The sequence below is a fragment of the Ranitomeya variabilis genome, chromosome 3, assembly GCF_051348905.1.
Source record: "Ranitomeya variabilis isolate aRanVar5 chromosome 3, aRanVar5.hap1, whole genome shotgun sequence".
NCBI classification, from domain to species: Eukaryota; Metazoa; Chordata; class Amphibia; order Anura; family Dendrobatidae; genus Ranitomeya; species Ranitomeya variabilis.
In genome coordinates, this window is record NC_135234.1 from 740,575,656 (window position 1) to 740,598,376 (window position 22,721).

Below are 22,721 nucleotides of genomic sequence, written 5' to 3' on the forward strand. Positions count from 1 at the left end.
GGGATTTTCACGCACAACCATCTCTAGGGTTTACAGAGAATGGCCCGAAAAAGAAAAAAAATCCAGTGAGCGGCAGTTCTGTGGGCGGAAATGCCTTGTTGATGCCAGAGGTCAGAGGAGAATGGGCAGACTGGTTCGAGCTGATAGAAAGGCAACAGTGACTCAAATCGCCACCCGTTACAACCAAGGTAGGCCTAAGAGCATCTCTGAACGCACAGTGCGTCGAACTTTGAGGCAGATGGGCTACAGCAGCAGAAGACCACACCGGGTACCACTACTTTCAGCTAAGAACAGGAAACTGAGGCTACAATTTGCACAAGCTCATCGAAATTGGACAGTAGAAGATTGGAAAAACGTTGCTTGGTCTGATGAGTCTCGATTTCTGCTGCGACATTCGGATGGTAGGGTCAGAATTTGGCGTAAACAACATGAAAGCATGGATCCATCCTGCCTTGTATGGAGCATCTTTGGGATGTGCAGCCGACAAATCTGCGGCAACTGTGTGATGCCATCATGTCAATATGGACCAAAATCTCTGAGGAATGCTTCCAGCACCTTGTTGAATCTATGCCACGAAGAATTGAGGCAGTTCTGAAGGCAAAAGGGGTCCAACCCGTTACTAGCATGGTGTACCTAATAAAGTGGCCGGTGAGTGTATATATATAATGTATATATATATATTTAATTCAGCGCGATATAGCAGAAAAGCCGGTAATTCAATTGCTGGCTTTTCATTTCTCCTTCACAAACCCGACAGGATATGAGACATGGTTTACATACAGTAAACCATCTCATATCCCTTTTTTTTTTGCATATTCCACACTACTAATGTTAGTAGTGTGTATGTGCAAAATTTGGGTGCTGTAGCTGGTAAAATAAAGGGTTAAATGGCGGAAAAAATTGGCGTGGGCTCCCGCGCAATTTTCTCCGCCAGAGCGGTAAACCAAAGCGGTAAAACCAGTGACTGAGGACAGATATTAATAGCCAGGAGAGGGTCCATGGTTATTGGGCCCCCCTGGCTACAAACATCTGCCCCCAGCCACCCCAGAAAAGGCACATCTGGAAGATGCGCCTATTCTGGCACTTGGCCACTCTCTTCCCACTCCCTGTAGCGGTGGGATATGGGGTAATGAGGGGTTAATGTCACCTTGCTATTGTAAGGTGACATTAAGCCAGATTAATAATGGAGAGGCGTCAATTATGACACCTATCCATTATTAATCCAAAAGTAGGAAATGGTTAATAAAACACACACATACACATTATTACAAAGTACTTTAATGAAATAAAGACACAGGGTGTTGTAATATTTTATTAGACTCTTAATACACCTGAAGACCCTTGTCCCCTGAAACAAAGTTAAAAAAATAAACAACAATATTCCATACCTTCCGTCGTTCTGTCCCACATTGTAAATCCATCGGAAAGGGTTTTACAAGCAGAAGCCTGTTAATGCAGCCGCCCCTGCCTGTAAACACCTGGGGAATTAATGGATTGCAGGGGAATGACCTGTAGTTACCTTGAGTTGCGGTGAGGCGCCCCCTGCTGGATGTCCTCATATGAACTCGAGCGTGGGAACTTTTCCCACGCTCGAGTTCATATGAGGACATCCAGCCGTAGAAGACCGTATAATACGGATCCGTAAAATACGGCTGATAGGAGCTGGGACATAGAGAATCATTGGGCCGTGTATTACGCGTATTTTATGGACGTATTTTCTGCGCTCATACGTCCGTAAAACTCGCTAGTGTGACGCCGGCCTAAGTGACATATCGCTTGAATCGGGGTCTCTGCCCTTACATTATACTTCTCTCAGATGGAATAGTAACAAATTCCTTTAAAGGCTCCCAAACACATTAAAGAGAAGCCCCGAGTATCTACAGGTGTGGCCGACAGTCGAATGTGTATGGGAGCCCCCGAATCTCTCCCAACAGATGGTGTCCAGGCAGATAAGAATCTGGCAATGATGGGAGATTCGGGTGAGAGCTTCCAGCCAGATGATCTGCCAAACCATCGTTCAGCTGATGGCTATCCAAAGTATATGGGGGCTATAGCCAGGTTTGGATTTCCTTTCCTTGGAGATGAGCAGCACCATAGATGGACTTGTCAGCCATGTTTGCTGATACTGGAATGGGGGAGATGGTTGTCCGCAGAATGCTTCAGTAATGGCCAGCGGAGCTAGGGAGTCCTGTCTGATATGTCATTTATTGATGCAATCTGCAATATTTTTGTCAGCTCGTAACTCCCGACAGTCCTGATGAATCCCCTCAGCTATGTAAAAAGAAGAGTGGACATGGGGAACGGAGAGTGATGTTTGCTTTGTGTTATTTCTAACAATCCCGGATGACACTAGTGATACACGGTACCAAGATATATTTCTTTCCTACACTAGTGATTTACACTTTCTTTGTGTTTTGTTTTCTTCCTTTCAGGATGAGAATGGATTATGCTATCCGTCAGCCAGGCCTCATGAGCAGACATTTGCCTATCTGATCGTGGACCCACTGAAGCGGCACGTGGTTGTGCTCTACCATTGTTTTGGTGGTGGAATCTTTTAAGGCACTAACTTAAGACCTGACGCATAAGTTGTGTAAGGGGTATTCTGGCTTTAGGATATGCCATCATTTGCTGCCTCCCTCACCAATCACCAGAGTTAGGGCGCAGTCAGACAGACGTATAAATGGACCAAGATCGCAATGCCATGCACGGACTGGCCGGCGGCTCTCCTGACCACAGCGAGACAGCTGCATAGAAATACATGAAGCCATCACGCTCGGGTTGGGAGAGCCGCCGGCCAGTCCGTGCACAGTCTGATTTACACATTCCCACTTCGCTTGTTCACAATGATCACCTATCCATTCCTTGACACAGCGACTTCGGACAAAGACCCCCAGATGGGTCGAAACGTCTCCGCATCAGTCGTATATGTTCATTTGCCTATCGCCTCATTGAACTGTTTCACGCACGAATAAAAATTTCTGCATCATAAAAATATTTTTGCTGTGAGAGCGGGTGTCTGTAACAACCCATCCAATACACACAGACAAAGAAATAAAACCATAGAGGTTCATAAATTAAGTTATGTGTAATAATGAGACATGACAAAAGGAAAATAAATAATTTATGGACTTCTATGGTTTGATTTTATTTGCCTATGTGGATTGGATGGGTTGTTACCGACATCTGGTGAGAATTTCATGTCGATAGCCCTTTTAGAAATAAATTTACTTAGGAAATTGGTGATGCGTCCAATACTTGTAACCTCAGGTACAGCTGGTGAAATAACTTACCAACTGGGTACAAACCCTTTAAGGGGCTGAAGCTTTTTCTGAATTGATCCTGTACAGAATATTAAAAGGGGTTGTTCAGTGAAAAGAAAGTTACCGCCTTTCTCAAGGATAGGTGATAAATTACACAGTTATGCAAAATGTGAGTTTATGCAAACTTTTGCAAACCCAATGAGTGATTCCTATGTTTTCTTTTGCTGATTTAGAAAAAAAAAATTATTTTTAACTATCACTTATGGATTTTGCGCAAAAAGCGTGTGAACTTACGTACAAGAAAAATCTTTATTGTAGGAAAAAATGTACCCTTAATTTATAAAGTGTAAAGTGTACTGAAATTTGTTCTGCAACTTTATTGGAGATTTAATTCTTGCGCCTTTTTCCTTCAAAGCTCCTCTTGATACCGTATACAGTTAAGTCCATATATATTTGGACAGAGACAACATTTTTCTAATTTTGGTTATAGACATTACCACAATGAATTTTAAACAAAACAATTCAGATGCAGTTGAAGTTCAGACTTTCAGCTTTCATTTGAGGGTATCCACATTAACATTGGATGAAGGGTTTAGGAGTTTCAGCTCCTTAACGTGTGCCACCCTGTTTTTAAAGGGACCAAAAGTAATTGGACAGATTAAATAATTTTAAATAAAATGTTCATTTCTAGTACTTGGTTGAAAACTCTTTGTTGGCAATGACTGCCTGAAGTCTTGAACTCATGGACATCACCAGACGCTGTGTTTCCTCCTTTTTGATGCTCGGCCAGGCCTTCACTGCGGTGGTTTTCAGTTGCTGTTTGTTTGTGGGCCTTTCCGTCTGAAGTTTAGTCTTTAACAAGTGAAATGCATGCTCAATTGGGTTGAGATCAGGTAACTGACTTGGCCATTCAAGAATATTCCACTTCTTTGCTTTAATAAACTCCTGGGTTGCTTTGGCTTTATGTTTTGGGTCATTGTCCATCTGTAGTAGGAAACGATGACCAATCAGTTTGGCTGCATTTGGCTGGATCTGAGCACACAGTATGGCGACTCTGAATACCTCAGAATTCATTCGGCTGCTTCTGTCCTGTGTCACATCATCAATAAACACTAGTGACCCAGTGCCACTGGCAGCCATGCATGCCCAAGCCATCACACTGCCTCCACCATGTTTTACAGATGATGTGGTATGCTTTGGATCATGAGCTGTACCACGCCTTCACCATACTTTTCTCTTTCCATCATTCTGGTAGAGGTTGATCTTGGTTTCATCTGTCCAAAGATTGTTCTTCCATGACTGTGCTGGCTTTTTTAGATGTTTTTTAGCAAAGTCCAGTCTAGCCTTTTTCTTCTTGATGCTTATGAGTGGCTTGCACCGTGCAGTGAACCCTCTGTATTTACTTTCATGCAGTCTTCTCTTTATGGTAGATTTGGATATTGATACGCCGACCTCCTGGAGAGTGTTGGTCACTTGCTTGGCTGTTGTGAAGAAGTTTCTCTTCACCATGGAGATTATTCTGCGATCATCCACCACTGTTGTCTTCCGTGGGAGCCCAGGTCTTTTTCCATTGATGAGTTCACCAGTGCTTTCTTTCTTTCTCAGGATGTACCAAACTGTAGATTTTGCCACTCCTAATATGGTAGAAATTTCTCGGATGGGTTTTTTCTGTTTTCGCAGCTTAAGGATGGCTTGATTCACCTGCATAGAGAGCTCCTTTGACCGCATGTTTACTTCACAGCAAAACCTTCCAAATGCAAGCACCACACCTCAAATCAACTCCAGGCCTTTTATCTGCTTAATTGAGAATGACATAACGAAGGGATTGCCCACACCTGTCCATGAAATAGCCTTGGAGTCAATTGTCCAATTACTTTTGGTCCCTTTAAAAACAGGGTGGCACATGTTAAGGAGCTGAAACTCCTAAACCCTTCATCCAATTTTAATGCGGATACCCTCAAATGAAAGCTGAAAGTCTGAACTTCAACTGCATCTGAATTGTTTTGTTTAAAATTCATTGTGGTAATGTCTATAACCAAAATTAGAAAAATGTTGTCTCTGTCCAAATATATATGGACTTAACTGTATACTCGAGTATAAGCCGAGATTTTCAGCCCACTTTTTTGGGCTGAAAGTGACCCTCTCGGCTTATACTCGAGTCATTGGCAGCGGGGGGTTGGCGGGTGAGGGGGAGCGGCGTGGTGATATACTCACCTGTTCTTGGCGCGGTCCCTGCATGTCCGATGGATACTTTAATGAGCGGTACGTGACAGCTGAACACAGGAAGATACCGCCGGCTCCCGGAGACCATCTGATAGTGAGACGCTGCCAGGGACCGCGCCGGGAGCAGGTGAGTATATTGGGGGAGGTGAGCATTGTGCGATAGTCACCTTCCTCGTTCCATCGCTGCGTGCTGCTCTGTCTTCCGTCCTCTGGCTGTGACTGTTCAGGTCAGAGGGCGCGATGACGCGATTAGTGTGCAGTCAGAGTATATACGGTACCTTTTTTCTTTTTTTTTAGAGTCAGGCGGATCTTCTGTGTGAAGCATCCAGCAGTAATCCCCATCATGTTCCATCTACCTTGGTATCCTCATTCCATCTCCTTGATATCCTGATGAACTCTTTCTCCTTGCTATTCACTAACCGCACCAAGGTTTTCAGGAAAGCAGTCCAAATGGGAATGTAAAAAATGTAACTTCAGATTCATCAGACAACCCAAAGCTTTGAAATGTTTCAGCACGTTCTCCAAGATGGACTTAAATTTTGGATCTTTGTTGTTGCCTAGAAATCTCTTTACGACTTCTTTAAAAGAATCCCAAGCACTTTTCTCAGCAGCTTCCATTTTTGTTTCAAACACGTCGTCCTTCATGAGTTTCCGAATATCTGGGCCCACAAAAATGCCTTCCTTCAGTTTTGCTTTGGACAGTGCCTGAAACTTTGTACACGGGTACTTATAAGTCTCTCCTTCTTTCGTTCTATTCCGGCTGTCCAGTTCACACAAACAGCACGGGCACTTCCTGTATCCTCCTTGCTGCCCAGGGAGCAAAGAGAAAAGTTTCAGCTCACCACATATTGACCATCCTTGATCCTCGTAGTCAAGTTTCTTGAGAAACAAGTCTAAATTCTCATAAATTTCTTTCCTTCAAGTGCACAGAATTCCCTACAGGCACTGAAGCATACTTGCTGCCATTGTGCAGTAGCACATCTTTCAGACTTTTTTGAGATGAATCAATAGAGAATCTCCACTCACATTGTACTCAATGTAAAATGTTTCCATCAGCCCAGGAACATCACTGCAATACACTAGAGCACCGTCTTAAGAAAAGTGTGGAAGGAACTCCTTCTCTCTGCTTCTGTAGCATTAAAAATGGGTACCAGGAGCTAGCAGGTTCTTTCCCTTTAGTCTAAAACGTAAAAGTTCTTCAGAATTTTTAGGAAGGTCCAAGTCCCTGACTAAATCATTTCATTTGAGTTGTGAAAAAAGCTGTGGCTTGTGGTGAGTACCATGAAAGTCTTCATCAGGACCCCGCTCTTCATGTCCTGAATCAGGTGCATCCAAGTTTCTCCTGAGGTGAAGAGCCTGGACCGTGAGGCACAGGTCAAATCGCTGACGAGAGGTCCAGGTATATAATTTCCTTCTAAATTTTAAGGTTGGATCCCTATGATTGTGCAGTTCCCTCCAGATCATTGGCACTCCAAAGTGAAAGCTCTCTTTCTTCCCTTCAGACCACTGTCGTAGTTCTTCTACACAATCAGAACCCTGCATGTGGAGCCCACAACTTGTCCCGATCACCTAGTTTCACACCAGAGTACGCATATTACACTTTTCTAACGAAGTCCGTAATGTTCCTTCATCGTTTCTTCACTACAAAACAACCACAAATGTAGCAAAAGTTGTCGGGTGAATTATGACACCCTCTTGTAGCCATTTTGATCACATTGTTAGAAACAGAAGCTTAATCCACCACAACCACTAAATACGGAAAGGACTCGTGGTAAGCGCACCGCCACTCTCTTATGAACTCGGTCTAAAAGAAAATCTGCCTTTGATCCCCCCCAGCAACCAATCACAGAGCAGCTTTCAGTTCTTATACTGTTAAGGTAAAAATAAAAGCTGTGCTCTGATTGGTTGCAAGGGACACCACCACACTGTTATGAACTGTGACTAAAAAAAATAAATCTGTCTTTACTGCCTATAACAACCAATCACAGTGCTGCTTTCAGTTCTTATACTGCTGAGGTAAAAATGAAAGATGTGCTGTGATTGGAGGCACACTCTTTGGAAGCTGGGTTAAGAAAATCTACTCTGTCCATCGCAGCACAGCGTCCATTAATTTCTAACCGATCTAATGACGCCAAAATCATCCACCAAGGGTCAGGCAAAGGAGTCAAAGTATGGTGCAAGAAAAAGGCTATGGAGTCCATGTTGGTGAAAAAACGATGAGATGGAAATTTTTCAATATTTTTATTCAGTTCAGCGAAAGTACATAAAAATCACCTGTTACTTTTCACCTCTTTTTACTTTTGCAGACCGGTGTTATTTGTCCGCCCTCTTGGATCTCCAGAACAGGGCACTATTGCCCCTGTTTAGAGTCGAGCAGCAGTGCGTTTGCCCAACTGTCGCGCCTTCCATCCTCTATGTAACTGCCGGAAGTAGCCAAGTGCTGCGCTCGTCCTCCCATAGAGGATGAATGGAGCGGAGGTCGAGCGTGCGCACTGACACTCCATTCTAACGAGAGTGCCCCATTCCATCTGTTTAGGGTACCAGCAGCCAAATCCCCACAGATCTAGGAGTTATCATCAGTCCTTCTTTTCACCAGACAACCCCTTTAAATAAACTTGCAATGCTGTAAAAAACTAAATGCTCAAAGATCCCCAGCCCCTTAAAGGGAAGGAGCCGTGACGTTTTATTCTGTGGCTCCTTAGTTTTTGCAATTGATTGGGGCCCTATACCATGACTTATACACTACAAAGTACTACACTACTTACTACATTATTTGTCAACCTTTACATTTCCATTTACGGTATTTATTTCTGACTGTTGCTTTCTGATTGTGTCCGTCATGTGATATAATAAGAGATGTATGTTCTGCTGTTATATATATGATCGTTTAGTGTAGGAACTGTTATTGTTCCTTGTATATTGCCTTCATAAAGCATCATCACCAAAATGTGTCACTTTAACTGTTGCAATAAAGTTTTTTCTTTTTACAAGCAATATGGCCTCCACAACAGTGCATGTAGGCACTGTCATCCAACTGTCCTGGTGCTAAATCTGTTTCTGTAGAAATGGGTAGTAATCCCAGGGCAAGCTGTAATAGAGGCCGTGTTAGTCGCCATTTTCTCCCAAAGTGACTGAAAAAGCCTTCTCTTAGATTGAAGCCACCCCGGTGATCAGCTGATCGCAGTGGGTCTAGTTTGACATGAATGCCGTAAAACCCCATTACTCAGCGTATATTTAAGAAACGCTACAGATTATTTGCATAGATTTTTATGATGGAAAATCCTCTCTGCGAAGTGTATTACATTTTAGCAAATTTAATCTACACTATGGAAAACAAATGGGCGTAACATGTGCACCTTGTGGATTTTAAAGAATGACTGTTCAAACAAAGCTCAAGCAATCGGTGCACCCTTGGTGTGGCCAAAGATTTTAGTGCACCTCCCCTCCTCTTGATTTCCCTCTATTTCTGCCCTTCTCTGGCTCTATAATGCCAAATCTGTCAATCAAAATAGAGGGTGGGCAAAGATGGATGGAAAACAAACAGGAGAGAAGGTACACTGAAATGTTTGGCCTCACCTAGGTTGCACCAAGCATCTGTGCTTGGTTTGAACAGTCATTCTGTGCCAACAAAGTCCTTTTAAAGAGATATTCCATTTGCAGTCTCTCATGGCTGAAACGAGAATAACGCTATCCAGGTGCAGACCTTTAGAGGTGGGTCTGTGGGAACAGCCGGGTGCCGACCCCTGGAAGTGGGTCTGTAGAAACAGCCAGGTGCCGACCCCTGGAGGTGGGTCTGTGGAAACAGCTGGGTGCCGACCCCTGGAGGTTGGTCTGTGGGAACAGCCGGGTGCCGACCCCTGGAGGTGGGTCTGTGGGAACAGCCGGGTGCCGACCCCTGGAGGTTGGTCTATGGAAACAGCCGGGTGCCGACCCCTGGAGGTGGGTCTGTGGAAACAGCCGGGTGCCGACCCCTGGAGGTGGGTCTGTGAGAACAGCCGGGTGCCGACCCCTGGAGGTGGGTCTGTGAGAACAGCCGGGTGCCGACCCCTGGAGGTGGGTCTGTGAGAACAGCCGGGTGCCGACCCCTGGAGGTGGGTCTGTGAGTACAGCCAGATGCCGACCCCTGGAGGTGGGTCTGTGGAAACGGCCGGGTGCCGACCCCTGGAGGTGGGTCTGTGGAAACGGCCGGGTGCCGACCCCTGGAGGTGGGTCTGTGGAAACAGCCGGGTGCCGACCCCTGGAGGTGGGTCTGTGAGTACAGCCAGATGCCGACCCCTGGAGGCTGGTCTGTGGAAACAGCCGGGTGCCGACCCCTGGAGGTGGGTCTGTGGAAACAGCCGGGTGCCGACCCCTGGAGGTGGGTCTGTGAGAACAGCCGGGTGCCGACCCCTGGAGGTGGGTCTGTGAGAACAGCCGGGTGCCGACCCCTGGAGGTGGGTCTGTGAGAACAGCCGGGTGCCGACCCCTGGAGGTGGGTCTGTGAGTACAGCCAGATGCCGACCCCTGGAGGTGGGTCTGTGGAAACGGCCGGGTGCCGACCCCTGGAGGTGGGTCTGTGGAAACGGCCGGGTGCCGACCCCTGGAGGTGGGTCTGTGGAAACAGCCGGGTGCCGACCCCTGGAGGTGGGTCTGTGAGTACAGCCAGATGCCGACCCCTGGAGGCTGGTCTGTGGAAACAGCCGGGTGCCGACCCCTGGAGGTGGGTCTGTGGAAACAGCCGGGTGCCGACCCCTGGAGGTGGGTCTGTGAGAACAGCCGGGTGCCGACCCCTGGAGGTTGGTCTGTGGAAACAGCCGGGTGCCGACCCCTGGAGGTGGGTCTGTGAGTACAGCCAGATGCCGACCCCTGGAGGTTGGTCTGTGGAAACAGCCGGGTGCCGACCCCTGGAGGTTGGTCTGTGGAAACAGCTGAAAATGTCTGCTACAATGTAGCTTCAATAGTTATGGACAGGAATGATGGAAATATTGTTGCTTTGGCACTGTCAGTTGATTTTGTAGTTCCACAATCGGTGATCGGTGCTTGGACAGAGCGATTCCTGTGTCAGTCCTGAAAGGTACTAAATGGAAATAACCCTTTAAATTCACAACATGGCAATTAATATTGCAAATCAGCCAATTTTATTCATCGAGTTTAATAAGGAAATCAGCAGCCGCAGCATAGCTGAGTACTGGGGGGAGGGACAATTCCAGTTTGCAGCTGTCACATGAAACAATTGTCATTGAGGGGAGGTCAGGGTATACACAGACTGGAAGTGCCAGGGGTAATGAGTGACTTTTTTTTTCTCAATCCAGAGTGGCTTATCCATAGACATATCTGCACTATCATCCACATGGTTTTTAAAAGAATTGCTGCCCTTTGTGAACATTCCCTTACCGAGGATCTCCTGATTAGTACTATTATGTACAGTATATTCAGAATGGTTCACTTGCAACATCACATTTAGACCAATCCAGAAACAGTGCCACTCTTTATACTGGTTGTGGCTGGTACTGCAGCATTCACTTACATAAGGATAAGATGCATGATCACTTCTCCATTCACTGCCTTTGGGAGCCCTGGACCCACAAATGCACGATCGCTCCTTTCCCACGGGAATTTAGGACAATTAATTTTACCAAACCTTAAGCTCATTCAAAGACCAGATGTTTCCTGATAGGTAAATACGTAGGCCCCGATTCATTAAGAATATCGACTCTCGCACCATTCTTAATGAGAGGACGTGTTGCAGCGGACGCTTCTGATTCAATAAGAGGCACCTCACCGAACGCCGCTGCTCGTCATTAATTTGACGAATGAGGGTCGCAACGTCCCAGCTCTGCCCACTGTGTTGCAGCTGGCACGAGAATGGCACGAAAACTCCAGAAGTTACATTGTTTTGCACATCACGTTGTACCAAAAAATGTCCCAACTTTTCAAAGTTTTTTTTACCAGAATCGTCCCCATAGAATTCAGATGAGGCGTCATTTTTTTTTTTATCATGATTGTACAGTCTTCTGCAAATAGTCTAGTCCTAGTTGTATGTAATTATATGTAAAGTGCTGGGATTAAATAAGTACACCCTAATAATAATAATAATGTATCAGCTTGTCCCTGGCTGAGACTATGGAGCAGTTGGCAATTTCTGGTGCTTAAGGAGGCGCATAGGCCTCTGTGCCAAATACTCCACTATTATAAATGGGACAAGGGGAATAATTGATTTTGCTTGGGGGACCAGGACTACAAATGACGACTTCCGTGAATGCTCGCACCCATTAAGTCTAATATCTCTCCTAAACTGTAAAGTTGCTCCGTTTTATAGCTCTCTTATCTGCTCATTTGTAGTTTTTAAAGCCGGAGTTCACGGCAGAAACTTGATCTACGAGATTCTTGCAAGTGACATTTCTTCAGGGCAAAACAAAAAAAATAACGTGCTCTGATATGTTCTTCAGATCACTGCTTAGTATCAGAAGTGTCCAGGAGGATGATAAAAACCAGAGCCTGAGATAAGCTGTGCAATACTCGGGATCATGCTGTGCAATTCCTCTGTGCAGGGCTGAAAGCAGTTTCAAAATCTAAAAGTCTAAAAATAATCTAAAGGTCTAAAAATAAATGTGGGAACACAACCTTAGGGTATGTGCACATGTGTAATATTTGCTAGTTCTGCAGCGCGGGGGGTTCAGCGCTGGAGTGGCGCTTTTAAATGTAAGCCCGCTGGCTCCGGTCACATACTCACATTTCAGCAGCTTCACCTTTTACCAGTGCCGCTCCGCTCCCACGGCGCCATCTTGTGCTTGGAACTTCAGACTGGCTGGAAGTCAGAAGTTGCGTCAAAAGAGCTCAATGCAAGTCTATGAGGGCCAGAACGAGGCGCTCATAGACTTATATTGAAAAGTAACCTCCTACGCGCTCCATGAAACACTGGAGCTGCCGGCATGTCACTTTTCACTGAAACAACTATAAACATAAGGATGAATGACCTCGGGGAGATCAAAACATCCAACACCGCGGAGACACCATCACGTGTTTCTCAACGCAGTGATCCAGAACACTGCCCCCATCCCTAATGGGAAATATGCAAATGCATGTAGAAAAGCCGCGGAGACACCATCACTCAAGCAATGAATAGCCAGGTCTTTCACCGGGAAGGAACAACCACGGGAAGGGCAGCATCCAAGAAAGGAAAACCACCTATGCCAAAACATGGTATCCATCCACAGACAGCTGTTTCGGGGTATTTGCCCCTCATCAGTGTGGAGTAGACAACTGCATTTGCATATTTCCCTTTAGGGATGGGGGCAGTGTTCTGTATCACCGCGTTGAGAAACACGTGATGGTGTCTCCGCGGTGTTGGATGTTTTGATCTCCCCGAGGTCATTCATCCTTATGTTTATAGTCTTTTCACTAGGCACTGCTCCTAATAGCCAGTTTCCTACTCCCGAAACTCCCCGAAACAGCTGTCTGTGGATGGATACCATGTTTTGGCATAGGTGGTTTTCCTTTCTTGGATGCTGCCCTTCCCATGGTTGTTCCTTCCCGGTGAAAGACCTAGCTATTAATTGCTTGCGTTGAGAAATACTTTTCACTGAAAACTGACAGGAGTGATGCTGGAAGGCGGCCGCAGGTGAGTATGAGACTGGGGGGGATTACATTTAAAGCACCACTTCAGTAACGTAATAATAAAAAAAAACGCTGTAGTGGTGCTTTAAACTTTCGTTTTTCCCATTCAATTGAATGGGTGAAAAACGCTGAACAAATTAATCATAGAATGTTAGAGTTGGAAGGGGCCTCTTGGGTCATCGTGTCCAACCCCCTGCTCAATGCAGGATTCGCTAAATCATCTCAGACAGATGTCTGTCCAGCCTCTGTTTGAAAATTTCCATTGAAAGATAACTCTCCATCTCTCGGCTGCTTGTTCCACTCATTGATCACCCTCACTGTCAAAACGTTTTTTTTAATATCTAATCTGTATCTTCTCCCTTTCAGTTTAATTCCATTGATTCTCGTGTTTCCATGTGCAAATAAGAATAAGGATGTTCTCTCTACACTGTGACATCCCTTCAGATGTTTGTAGACCGTTATTAAGTCTTCTCTTAGCCTTCTTTTTTGCAAGCTAAATATTCCCAGATTGTTTATCCGTTTCTTCTCTGAACTTGCTCCAGTTTTTTAAAGTCTTTCTTTTAAAATGTGGTGCCCAGAACTGTAAAAAGTATTCCAGATGTGGAGGGGTAGAGGTGGATAATTACTTCATGTGATCTAGATTCTATTCTTCTCTTAAAACATCCTATAACTGCTTGGCTTTTTTGCTGCTGGATCATATTGTTGACTCATGTGCTGTCTGTGATCTATTAGTATACCCAATATACCCTTATCTAGATAAATTTATAAAAAATGTTGAACAACACTCTTCCAATTTGATGTGCAACCATTTATTACCACTCATTGTGTACGATCACTGAGACCGTTATGAATCCACCTAACCATAACCTTGTCAATCCCATACTTGGTCATCTTTTCAATAAGGATAGTATAAGATACTTTAACAAATGCTTAGCTGAAGTCGAGATGTACTTTATCTACCACATTTCCCTGATCTACTCAGTCAGTGATTCCATCATAGAAGGAAATTAGATTAGCCTGGCATGACTTGTTTGTTGCAAACCCATGCTGGCTCTGGTTAATTACTGGTTTTTCAATCACATTCCATGACAGCAGCATCGGAGGATGTCTCCCCACCCTAATGGGGGACAGGAAACACAGAAGAGGTTAAATATCCCTCCCCTTCCTAAAATCTCCAGCGTTTTTCCTGTCCCCTATGGGGTATGAAGAGGTTCCGGATGGTGCTGCCGTGGCCAGCAATATGGAGCACCACACGTTACCTTCCTAATGCTGGATAGCCAAGGTCGGGGGCTCCGTCTCTCCTTTTGGGGGGCTGTTCCCATCTCCACGATCCTCATGCGACTCGGGACCCCCTTTCCTGCCCCTTCTACGCCTCCTCGGGGGGTAAAGCGGGGCAGGGCAGTGCGGCCGGTGTCCCCTCTTAGATCCCCGGCGTCATCCCCTCATGCCGGCGGATGTCGAAGAACACGCGCACCAGAAATGACGTCGGCCTGAACTTCCGGTTTACTTCCTGATGTGTTCCACGCTGGAACGCATGCACTCACGGCTGGTCCCGGGTGTCTCTGGACCTGCGGGCATGATTGGGGGCATTCCCTTTGGGGCCTCCCTGATGACCTGGGGGAGGAGGGGCACAAGATTCAACGCTAAACCTCGATTATATAAATCCTGGTTCGGGGATGCCTCCAGGTAAGGCCTATTGTCTGTGTCCCTGTGTGACTGTGATGGTCTGACCATATGGACAGCGACAAACCCCTGCCTGCTTCTGTAGAGTCCAGCATTCACCCTCCTACCGTGAGTAGTGGATGAAGGTCCCTTGTCCAGTTATAGTCCATGGGTGACTTAGTATACCTCTCTCTCTTTCTTTTAGGGAGACAAAGTCCCTGCCCCTAAAAAGGATAAGGTGCCCGGCTGCAGGTGTGGTGTGTGTACTTCCAGGGTTCCCTCATCATACAAAAAGAAGCTTTGCCAGCCCTGCACAGATGACATATTGCGTGCCAAACAGTCCTCCCTACTGGACAGCATCAAAACTCTCATTAAACAAGAGGTTCAATCCTCTATGGCTGCCCTTTCCCAGGCCCCAACATCGCAACCCCCTCCTAAGAAAAGGCGGCTGACACCTGAGGAATTTGATTCAGGGGAAGTCAGTACCTCTAGTTCAGAGTACATTTGGGAGAATGAGGGTTTCACTTCCACCCCAAGTCCGATAATAAAAATATTATTTCTCTTCCGAGGCTATGGAAGAATTGGTAAACATGGTGAGAGGCACCTTGGGGGTCGAGGAAGAGGAAGTGAGATGCTCTGTGCAGGATGAGATGTTTGTGGGGCTGAAACCCAAAAAACAAAGTGTTTCCTATACACGAAAATATTCAGAGCCTTATCCTTCATGAGTGGGACCTTCCTGGGAAAGGTCTTCGCTTCCTGTCTGAGTTAAAAATTCGCTTCCCCCTATATGGAGACTGCTCCTTATGGGATACCCCCAAAGTGGATGTGCAGGTGTCCAGGGTGGGCAAAAAAATGGCTCTTCCTTTCGAAGACTCGTCCCAGCTCAAGGATCCCATGGATCGTAAAATCGAGAGCTTGCTAAGAAAGCCCTGGGACACCTCCACCAATCTGCTTAAATCAAATGTGGCCTCAAGTTGTGTAGCCAGGTCTCTATTCCGCTGGTTGCATACATTAGAAGACCACCTTACACAGGGGACTTCTAGGGAGGAAATACTTGATTCTCTTCCCCTCCTTCAGAGAGCAACGGGGTTTCTTGCTGATTCTTCGGCTGAGTCCATCTGGGTAGCAGCTAGATCTGCCATCCTCTCCAATTCAGCTAGGAGAGCACTGTGGCTAAAATCATGGGGTGGTGACCTCACCTCCAAGACTAAGCTGTGCACCATCCCCTTTCTGGGGCATTATGTATTCGGTTCAGCTCTCGACAAAATCCTAGAGAAAGCTATGGATAAGAAAAAATCACTTCCTGAACAGAGAAACGCTTCCCGGAAGGAATTCAAAGGGAAAGGCAAGATGGGCCGTTGGAGCTATCCCAAAGGTGGTAAGGGCAAGAACATCCTTGTCCCCACCACCAGCAGACCTCTGACAAACAATGACTGGCCTCCGGTCGGGGGTTGACTCTCGAAGTTCCTCACCTGATGGCAATCCATCTCCACAAACCAATGGGTTCGCCGTACCATACCGGACGGATTAAAGCTAGAATTCGAGAGTCCTTCCCCTCAATACCTAAGAGTTACCTCTGCAGTTTCCAGTCTTCAGAAGACCTTGCTATTACATCTCCAGGGTGTACTTCAATTAGAGGTGATCTCTTGAGTACCACAACAGGAGGTGGGCAAAGGCCACTATTCTTGCCTTTTCCTGGTGAAAAAATCCTCTGGGAAACACAGGGTTATCATAAACCTGAAGCCCCTGAACTGAGTGATCAAGTACAGACGATTCAAAATGGAGTCGACCAAATCAACAATCCTTCTCTTCAGACAGAATTGGGTGATGGCTACAATAGATATGAGAGATGCCTATTATCATGTGCCAGTGCATCCAGCCCACAGGAGGTTCCTCAGATTTGCATTCTCCCATGGTCACCAGGTTAGCCTTTACCAGTTCAATGTCCTACCATTCAGCATTTCATCAGCCCCACGTGTGTTTACAAAAATTATGGCAGAAGCGGTAATCTTCATCCGACGTCAGGGAGTCTGCATCTTCCCATACCTAGATGATTTTCTCATTGTTGCTCCATCCATCCATCTTCTAAATTTAGATGTGACAAAAACCCTGGAAATCCTGGCATCTCTGGGCTGGATCCCGAATTTGGAGAAATCGGATCTTCACCCTTCCTCGAGGAAGAAATTCCTGGGAATTCTGTTGGATTCAGAGAAGAGAACATCTGTAACAATTATAGTGGTACACTCAGGAATCTCTTGGCTTGAGACAAATAAGGCAATGGAACCAAAGTGCAGTGTAAAGTCTGTATTATTCAAATAAACACAGGTGCAAGGCGTGAGCAAGTTCAAACACAGTAAACAAGATGATATCAGGAGAAGTGCCTTAGCAGCTCTGCTGCAGGCAGTCAGTGTTTATATGCACAAACGTGGCTGCAGCATGTGCACAACAGTTCAAGTAAATAGCAAACAAGGTCCTTCTTAGGCCACGTTCACACGCTGCGGGTTCCTCTGCGGGTTAATCCCGCAGCGGAATTGATAAATCTGCAGGGCAAACCCGCTGCGGTTATCCCTGCAGATTTATCGTGGTTTGTTCCGCGGTTTCCGCTGCGGGATTACTCCTGTACTATTGATGCTGCATATGCAGCAATATGCAGCATCAATAGTAATGTAAAAAATAATAAAAATTGGTTATACTCACCCTGTGACGTCGCGATCTCCCCGGCGCTGCAAGCGGCTGTGCCGACAAGGACCTTCGTGACGTCACGGTCATGTGACCGCGGCGTCATCACGGTCATGTGACCGCGACGTCACCACAGGTCCTGTTCGGCACAGCAACTGAGACCGGACGCCGCGGGCAGCGCTGAGAGGTGAGTATAGCATGATTTTTTATTTTAATTCTTTTTTTTACACCCAAATATGGTTCCCAGGGCCTGGAGGAGAGTCTCCTCTCCTCCACCCCGGGTACCACCCGCACATTATCCGCTTAACTTCCCGCAACGTGGGCACAGCCCCATGCGGGAAGTTAGCGGTTCAATGCATTTCTATGGGTGCAGAATCGCTGCGATTCTGCACCAAGAAGTAACATGGTCCTTCTTTTTTTCTGCAGAAAATCCGCGCGGATTTTCCACAGAAAAAAAGGATCGTCGGCACAGCGGGTTTTGTTTTCCATTAGGTTACATTGTACTGTAACCTACATGGAAAAAGGATGCGGACCCGCAGCTGCAAAACAGCTGCGGGTCCGCAGCAAAACCCGCAGCGTGTGAACATAGCCTGAGGAGTAGTTCATTTGCAGCTCTGCTGCGGGCAAAGTCTTATGGGTGTAGCACCCTCTGTGGCGAAGCAGATAATCAGACACAGTTCACACTAGGTTTGGCAGTCACTAGAAAAGAGTCCAGAAGCAGTGCAGAGCTTCGAGTCCAGAAACAGACAAACTGGCAGCGGATACCAAACTAGATTGGCTGTAGCAGGCAGAGCTTACGTGTCCTAGCAGGCAGGAGAAGATTGCAGATAGACACAGACAAAAACAGCTTGTAGCACAGAGACCACTAAGAGCTGAGCAGGTTTGCTGAGGAGGCGGAGCCAGAGTATCTGAAGAGGAAAGTTTCTTGTAGCACAAGCCAGGAATTCTAGCAGAATACACAAGCAAAGAGTTGGATGTGAACCAGGGTTATAAAGACAGGGAAGGCGGATCACATGAGCAGAAGCGAGGCAGCAGACACCATCTTGGAAAAGGGCGAAAAGTACCACAAATGAAACAGGGAATCCAGAGTCTTGACAACATCATTCTTGCCCAAGGATCGATCTGGTTCAGAGAATCTCCTGGTTCAGAAATCCAAGGACTCCTACCCTGAGGGTCTCAATGTCTATCCTGGGATCACTGACGTCATGCATCCAGGCAGTCTCCTGGGCACAAGCCCATACACGAGTCCTTCAGTCCCATGTTTTCTCGTCCACAAGAAAGCACCAAAAAGTGCTGACCAAAAAAGTTTTCCTTCCCGGTCATGTGAAGGCTTCTCTTTCATCGTGGCTAAACTACCAAAACCTTAGGCGGGAAGTCAGCTGGGACCAACTTCCCCTGAAGATACTCACTTCGGACCCAGTAGGAGAGGCTGGGGTGCTGTGGTGGAGAGGACTCACTTGCAGGGGTTGTGGACTCCAGACATCAGATCCAGCTCCTCAAATCTGAGGGAACTGAAGGCAGTGGAGGAGGCGTTGAAAGCCGCATACGCTCTCATCGAAGGTCACCACATACAGGTCTATTCCGATAACATGACCACAGTGGCCTACCTCTGGAACCAGGGAAGCACGAAATACGCCAGTTTGAAATCAGTCACTGCAAGGGTTTTTTCCTGGGCGGAAAGACATCTGTTGTCCATCAATGAAGTACAGTTGAGAGGTTACAACAACATCCAGGCAGATTTTCTCAGCAGGAAAGACGTCCATCCAGGGGAATGGTGCCTGGACTAAGCAGTCTTCTTGTCCCTGGTATCACGGTGGGGAAGCCCAGATGTAGACCTGTTTGCCAACGGCCAGAATGCAAAGGTGAAGATGTTCTTTTCCCTCAATCCCACAGACAGAGCGAAGGGAATATACATTTTTTCCTATCCTTGGATATTCAACCTGGCTTACGCCTTCCCACCAATCCCGATTCTAGCAAGGACTCTGCAGAAAATTTGGTCAGACCGGGTCACCACGATTTTAATTGCTCCCATGTGGCTGGGAAGAAGACATAGATAGACATAGACATGGCTCAAGAGGACCTACTTCTTCTACCCCAGAAAGTCAACCTTCTGCACCAGGGCCCTCTGCTACACCCTGACCTATGTAGATTGAACCTTGCGGCCTGGCTACTGAAGCCAGGATCCTAAAAGCCAAAGGGCTCTCAGATGAAGTGATATATATTCTCCAGAAGAGTAGGAAGCCAGTGACGAACGCCTTCTATGGCAAGGTTTGGAAAAAATGTTTATCCTGGTGTTTCTCGAGTAGTCCTGATCCCTTCTATCCTAACATTGCCAGATTCTAGACTTTCTTCAAAGGGGATTGGATCTAGGGCGTACGCCTAGTACACTAAAAGTGCAGGTGTCAGCTCTTAGTTCCTTTTTTGATCAGGACTTAGCTGGCCATCGCTGGGTTAAATGCTTTAAGACCTCTGCAGCTAGGATTCGTTCTAGACTTCGTAGCCAGGTTCCCCCATGGGACCTGAATCTGGTCCTTAATAGTTTGACCCGAGATCCATTTGAACCTCTATCATCCACGAGTTTAAAGAACCTGACCCTTAAAACCATTTTTCTAGTAGCAATCAATACCGCTAGACGTATAGGGGAGTTGCAGGCCCTATCAGTGCAGGAGCCCAACCTATTGGTCACTACGGATAGCATTATCCTTTGTTTAGATCCCTCCTTTATGCCTAAGGTGGTCTCGGATTTCCATAGGGCTCAGGATATCATGTTACCCTCCTTCTGCCCAAATCCTTCTAATAGGAAGGAAGAAGTCTTTCACACCCTTGATGTTCGCCGGGTGGTTCTCTATTACCTTCAGCAAACCGAGGATTGGAGAATTGATCAGAACCTATTTATCCAGTTCTCTGGATGGTATAAAGGCAAGAAAGTGGCAAAAAATATGAATGCTAATTGGATCAAGCAAGCTATTAGTCTGGCATATTCGTCGCAGAATCTTTCTCATCCGGCATCATGGAAGGCGCACTCTGCCCGTTCAGTATCAACATCATGGGCTGAGAGAGGGAACGTGTCTTCTGAGCAGATATGCAGAGCCGCCACCTGGTTGTCTGTCCATATGTTCACCAGGCACTATAGACTGGCCTTTAATAGGGATTTAACATTTGGCAGACGAGTTCTGCAGACCGTTATCCCTCCCTAAGAAATTAGTTGTTGGTATTACTCCGATGCTGCTGTCGTGGAAGGTGACTGGAGAAATTAGAATTAGTCTTACCGGTAATTCGGTTTCTGGGAACCTTCCACGACAGCACTAATTTCCCTCCCTATCTGATGTACTTACTGGATGATTCCTACACCTTGGTGGTAACTATACATGCTAGTGTGTCCAGAAAAAACAATGGAGGTTGTTGGAAGGGGAAGGGTATTTAACCTATTCTGTGTTTCCTGTCCCCCATTAGGACGGGGAGACATCCTCCGATGCTGCTGTCGTGGAAGGTTCCTAGAAACCGAATTACTGGTAAGACTAATTCTATTATTCTTATCCAAGTACTTACATACACGCTGTTTAATAATTTGTTCAAATATCGTTCCTGGTATAGAAGTAAAGCTCACTGGCCTGTAATTTCCCGGATCCATCTTCTTTCCTTTTTTGAAGAGAGGGACAATATTTGCCCTCCTCCAATCTTCTGGGAATTTTCCTGTTCTCCAGGATTTTTCAAAGATTCTGGCTAGCGGTTCTGCAATTTCCTCTCCTAACTCTTTCAGTACCCTCGTTAAAGGGTCGACATTGACTGTTAGGATTGCTACTTCCAATAGGTGGCACTGGAGTTCTAGTCCTCTTCCTCTCTGAAGAGACAATTTGCGTATTTCCCAGAGGAGCAATGCGGCTTTAAGGGTACCGTCACACAGTGCCATTTTCATCGCTACGACGGCACGATTCGTGACGTTCTAGCGATATCGTTACGATATCGTTGTGTCTGACACGCTACTGCGATCCGGATCCCCGCTGAGAATCGTACGTCGTAGCAGATCGTTTGAAACTTTCTTTCGTCGTCTAGTGTCCCGCTGTGGCGGCATGATTGCATCGTGTGACACAGGTTGTATACGATGTGCGCACAGTAACCCAACGGCTTCTACATCGCAAATACGTCATGAAATTATCGCTCCAGCGCCGTGTATTGCAACGTGTGACCGCAGTCTACGACGCTGGAGCGATAATCATACGACGCTGCAACGTCACGAATCGTGCCGTCGTAGCGATGAAAATGGCACTGTGTGACGGTACCCTTAGTCTCCTCATCTCGACATGCTTAACATGTCACTCTCCGCAAGGATAAACGATACTTCTTGGATCCCGGTCAGACGCCTCTCACTCACCCAAACCAGATCTCCACTTTGCACTGACAAGGGGCAGTACCCCGAAACATGGTGTCTGCAAATTGAGATCTGGTTTGGCTCTTATCCTAAGTCATGTGACAAGGCTCATTAAAGGGTCGACATTGACTGTTAGGATTGCTACTTTCAGTAGGTGGCACTAGAGTTCTAGTCCTCTTCCTCTCTGAAGAGACAATTTGCACAGTACCCTAGGATGTAATTTTTCTGGACCAAGAGATTTAAACTAATTTATATTAGCTAAGTGTTCCCTCGCCATCTCTCTATTTATAGATAGTGTGGATTATTTTATTCTTTCGATAGCCCAGTGAAAATCACTTGGTTACATTTGCTTTCTTAGAGAACACTTAGGAATTTAAAAGTTCGTCCTTCTCAGCATAATTTTTGACCACTTAACTGTTTTCATCCTGTAAAAATCCTACAGCATCTTTGACTTTTCTTTTGCTTTTGACATAGCCCCCAAATCCTTTTTGGTCTCCCTTGCAAGCCTCACTTCATGACTGGCTTTAGCTCTCTTGCCCTGTATTCCCTGCAAATAGCATTATATCCTTCTTTAGATATGCCCTGCCTCTTTCCATTTTATATACATTTCTTTTTTTCTTTATAGCAAGTATTTAAGTTCTGTGTTCATCCATCCTGGTCTATTTAAATGCTTTCAATTCTTATTTCTTTTCAGGATTTTTACAAAAAACTGTCGTTTTTCTGTCATTTCTGTGTTAGCTTACCGACTGAGCACTCCTCCCTTCACCATGTGGTTTTTAATTTCTAATCACATTTGGTTCCGGTCAACCCATATATGTAGGCTTTACTGACAGAGGTGTACTTGAAAAAGGGAGTGCTACTAGGGCAGGATGCCCAAACTTTTGCATCAGCACGTTTTCCTTTTTGCAATTTTTAAAATGTAAAATATGAAA

The 22,721-nt window shown here is 46.0% G+C and overlaps 1 protein-coding gene across 4 annotated transcripts in view; it reads left to right on the forward strand.

Moving 5' to 3' along the window:
- The window catches only part of CFAP300 (cilia and flagella associated protein 300), a 65,505-nt gene extending 57,034 nt beyond the window's left edge, over positions 1-8,471 (forward strand). For 2 of the 4 annotated variants that reach the window (XM_077298483.1, XM_077298484.1), the window contains exon 7: positions 2,433-2,733. In XM_077298483.1, the coding sequence (XP_077154598.1) occupies positions 2,433-2,558 (126 nt within the window). In that variant the 3' untranslated portion in view covers positions 2,559-2,733. Of the gene's footprint in view, positions 1-2,432; positions 3,726-5,780 lie in introns of those variants that run through there. The other 2 variants (XM_077298482.1, XM_077298480.1) reach the window with 2 other exon arrangements.
- The last annotated feature ends 14,250 nt before the right edge of the window (positions 8,472-22,721 follow it).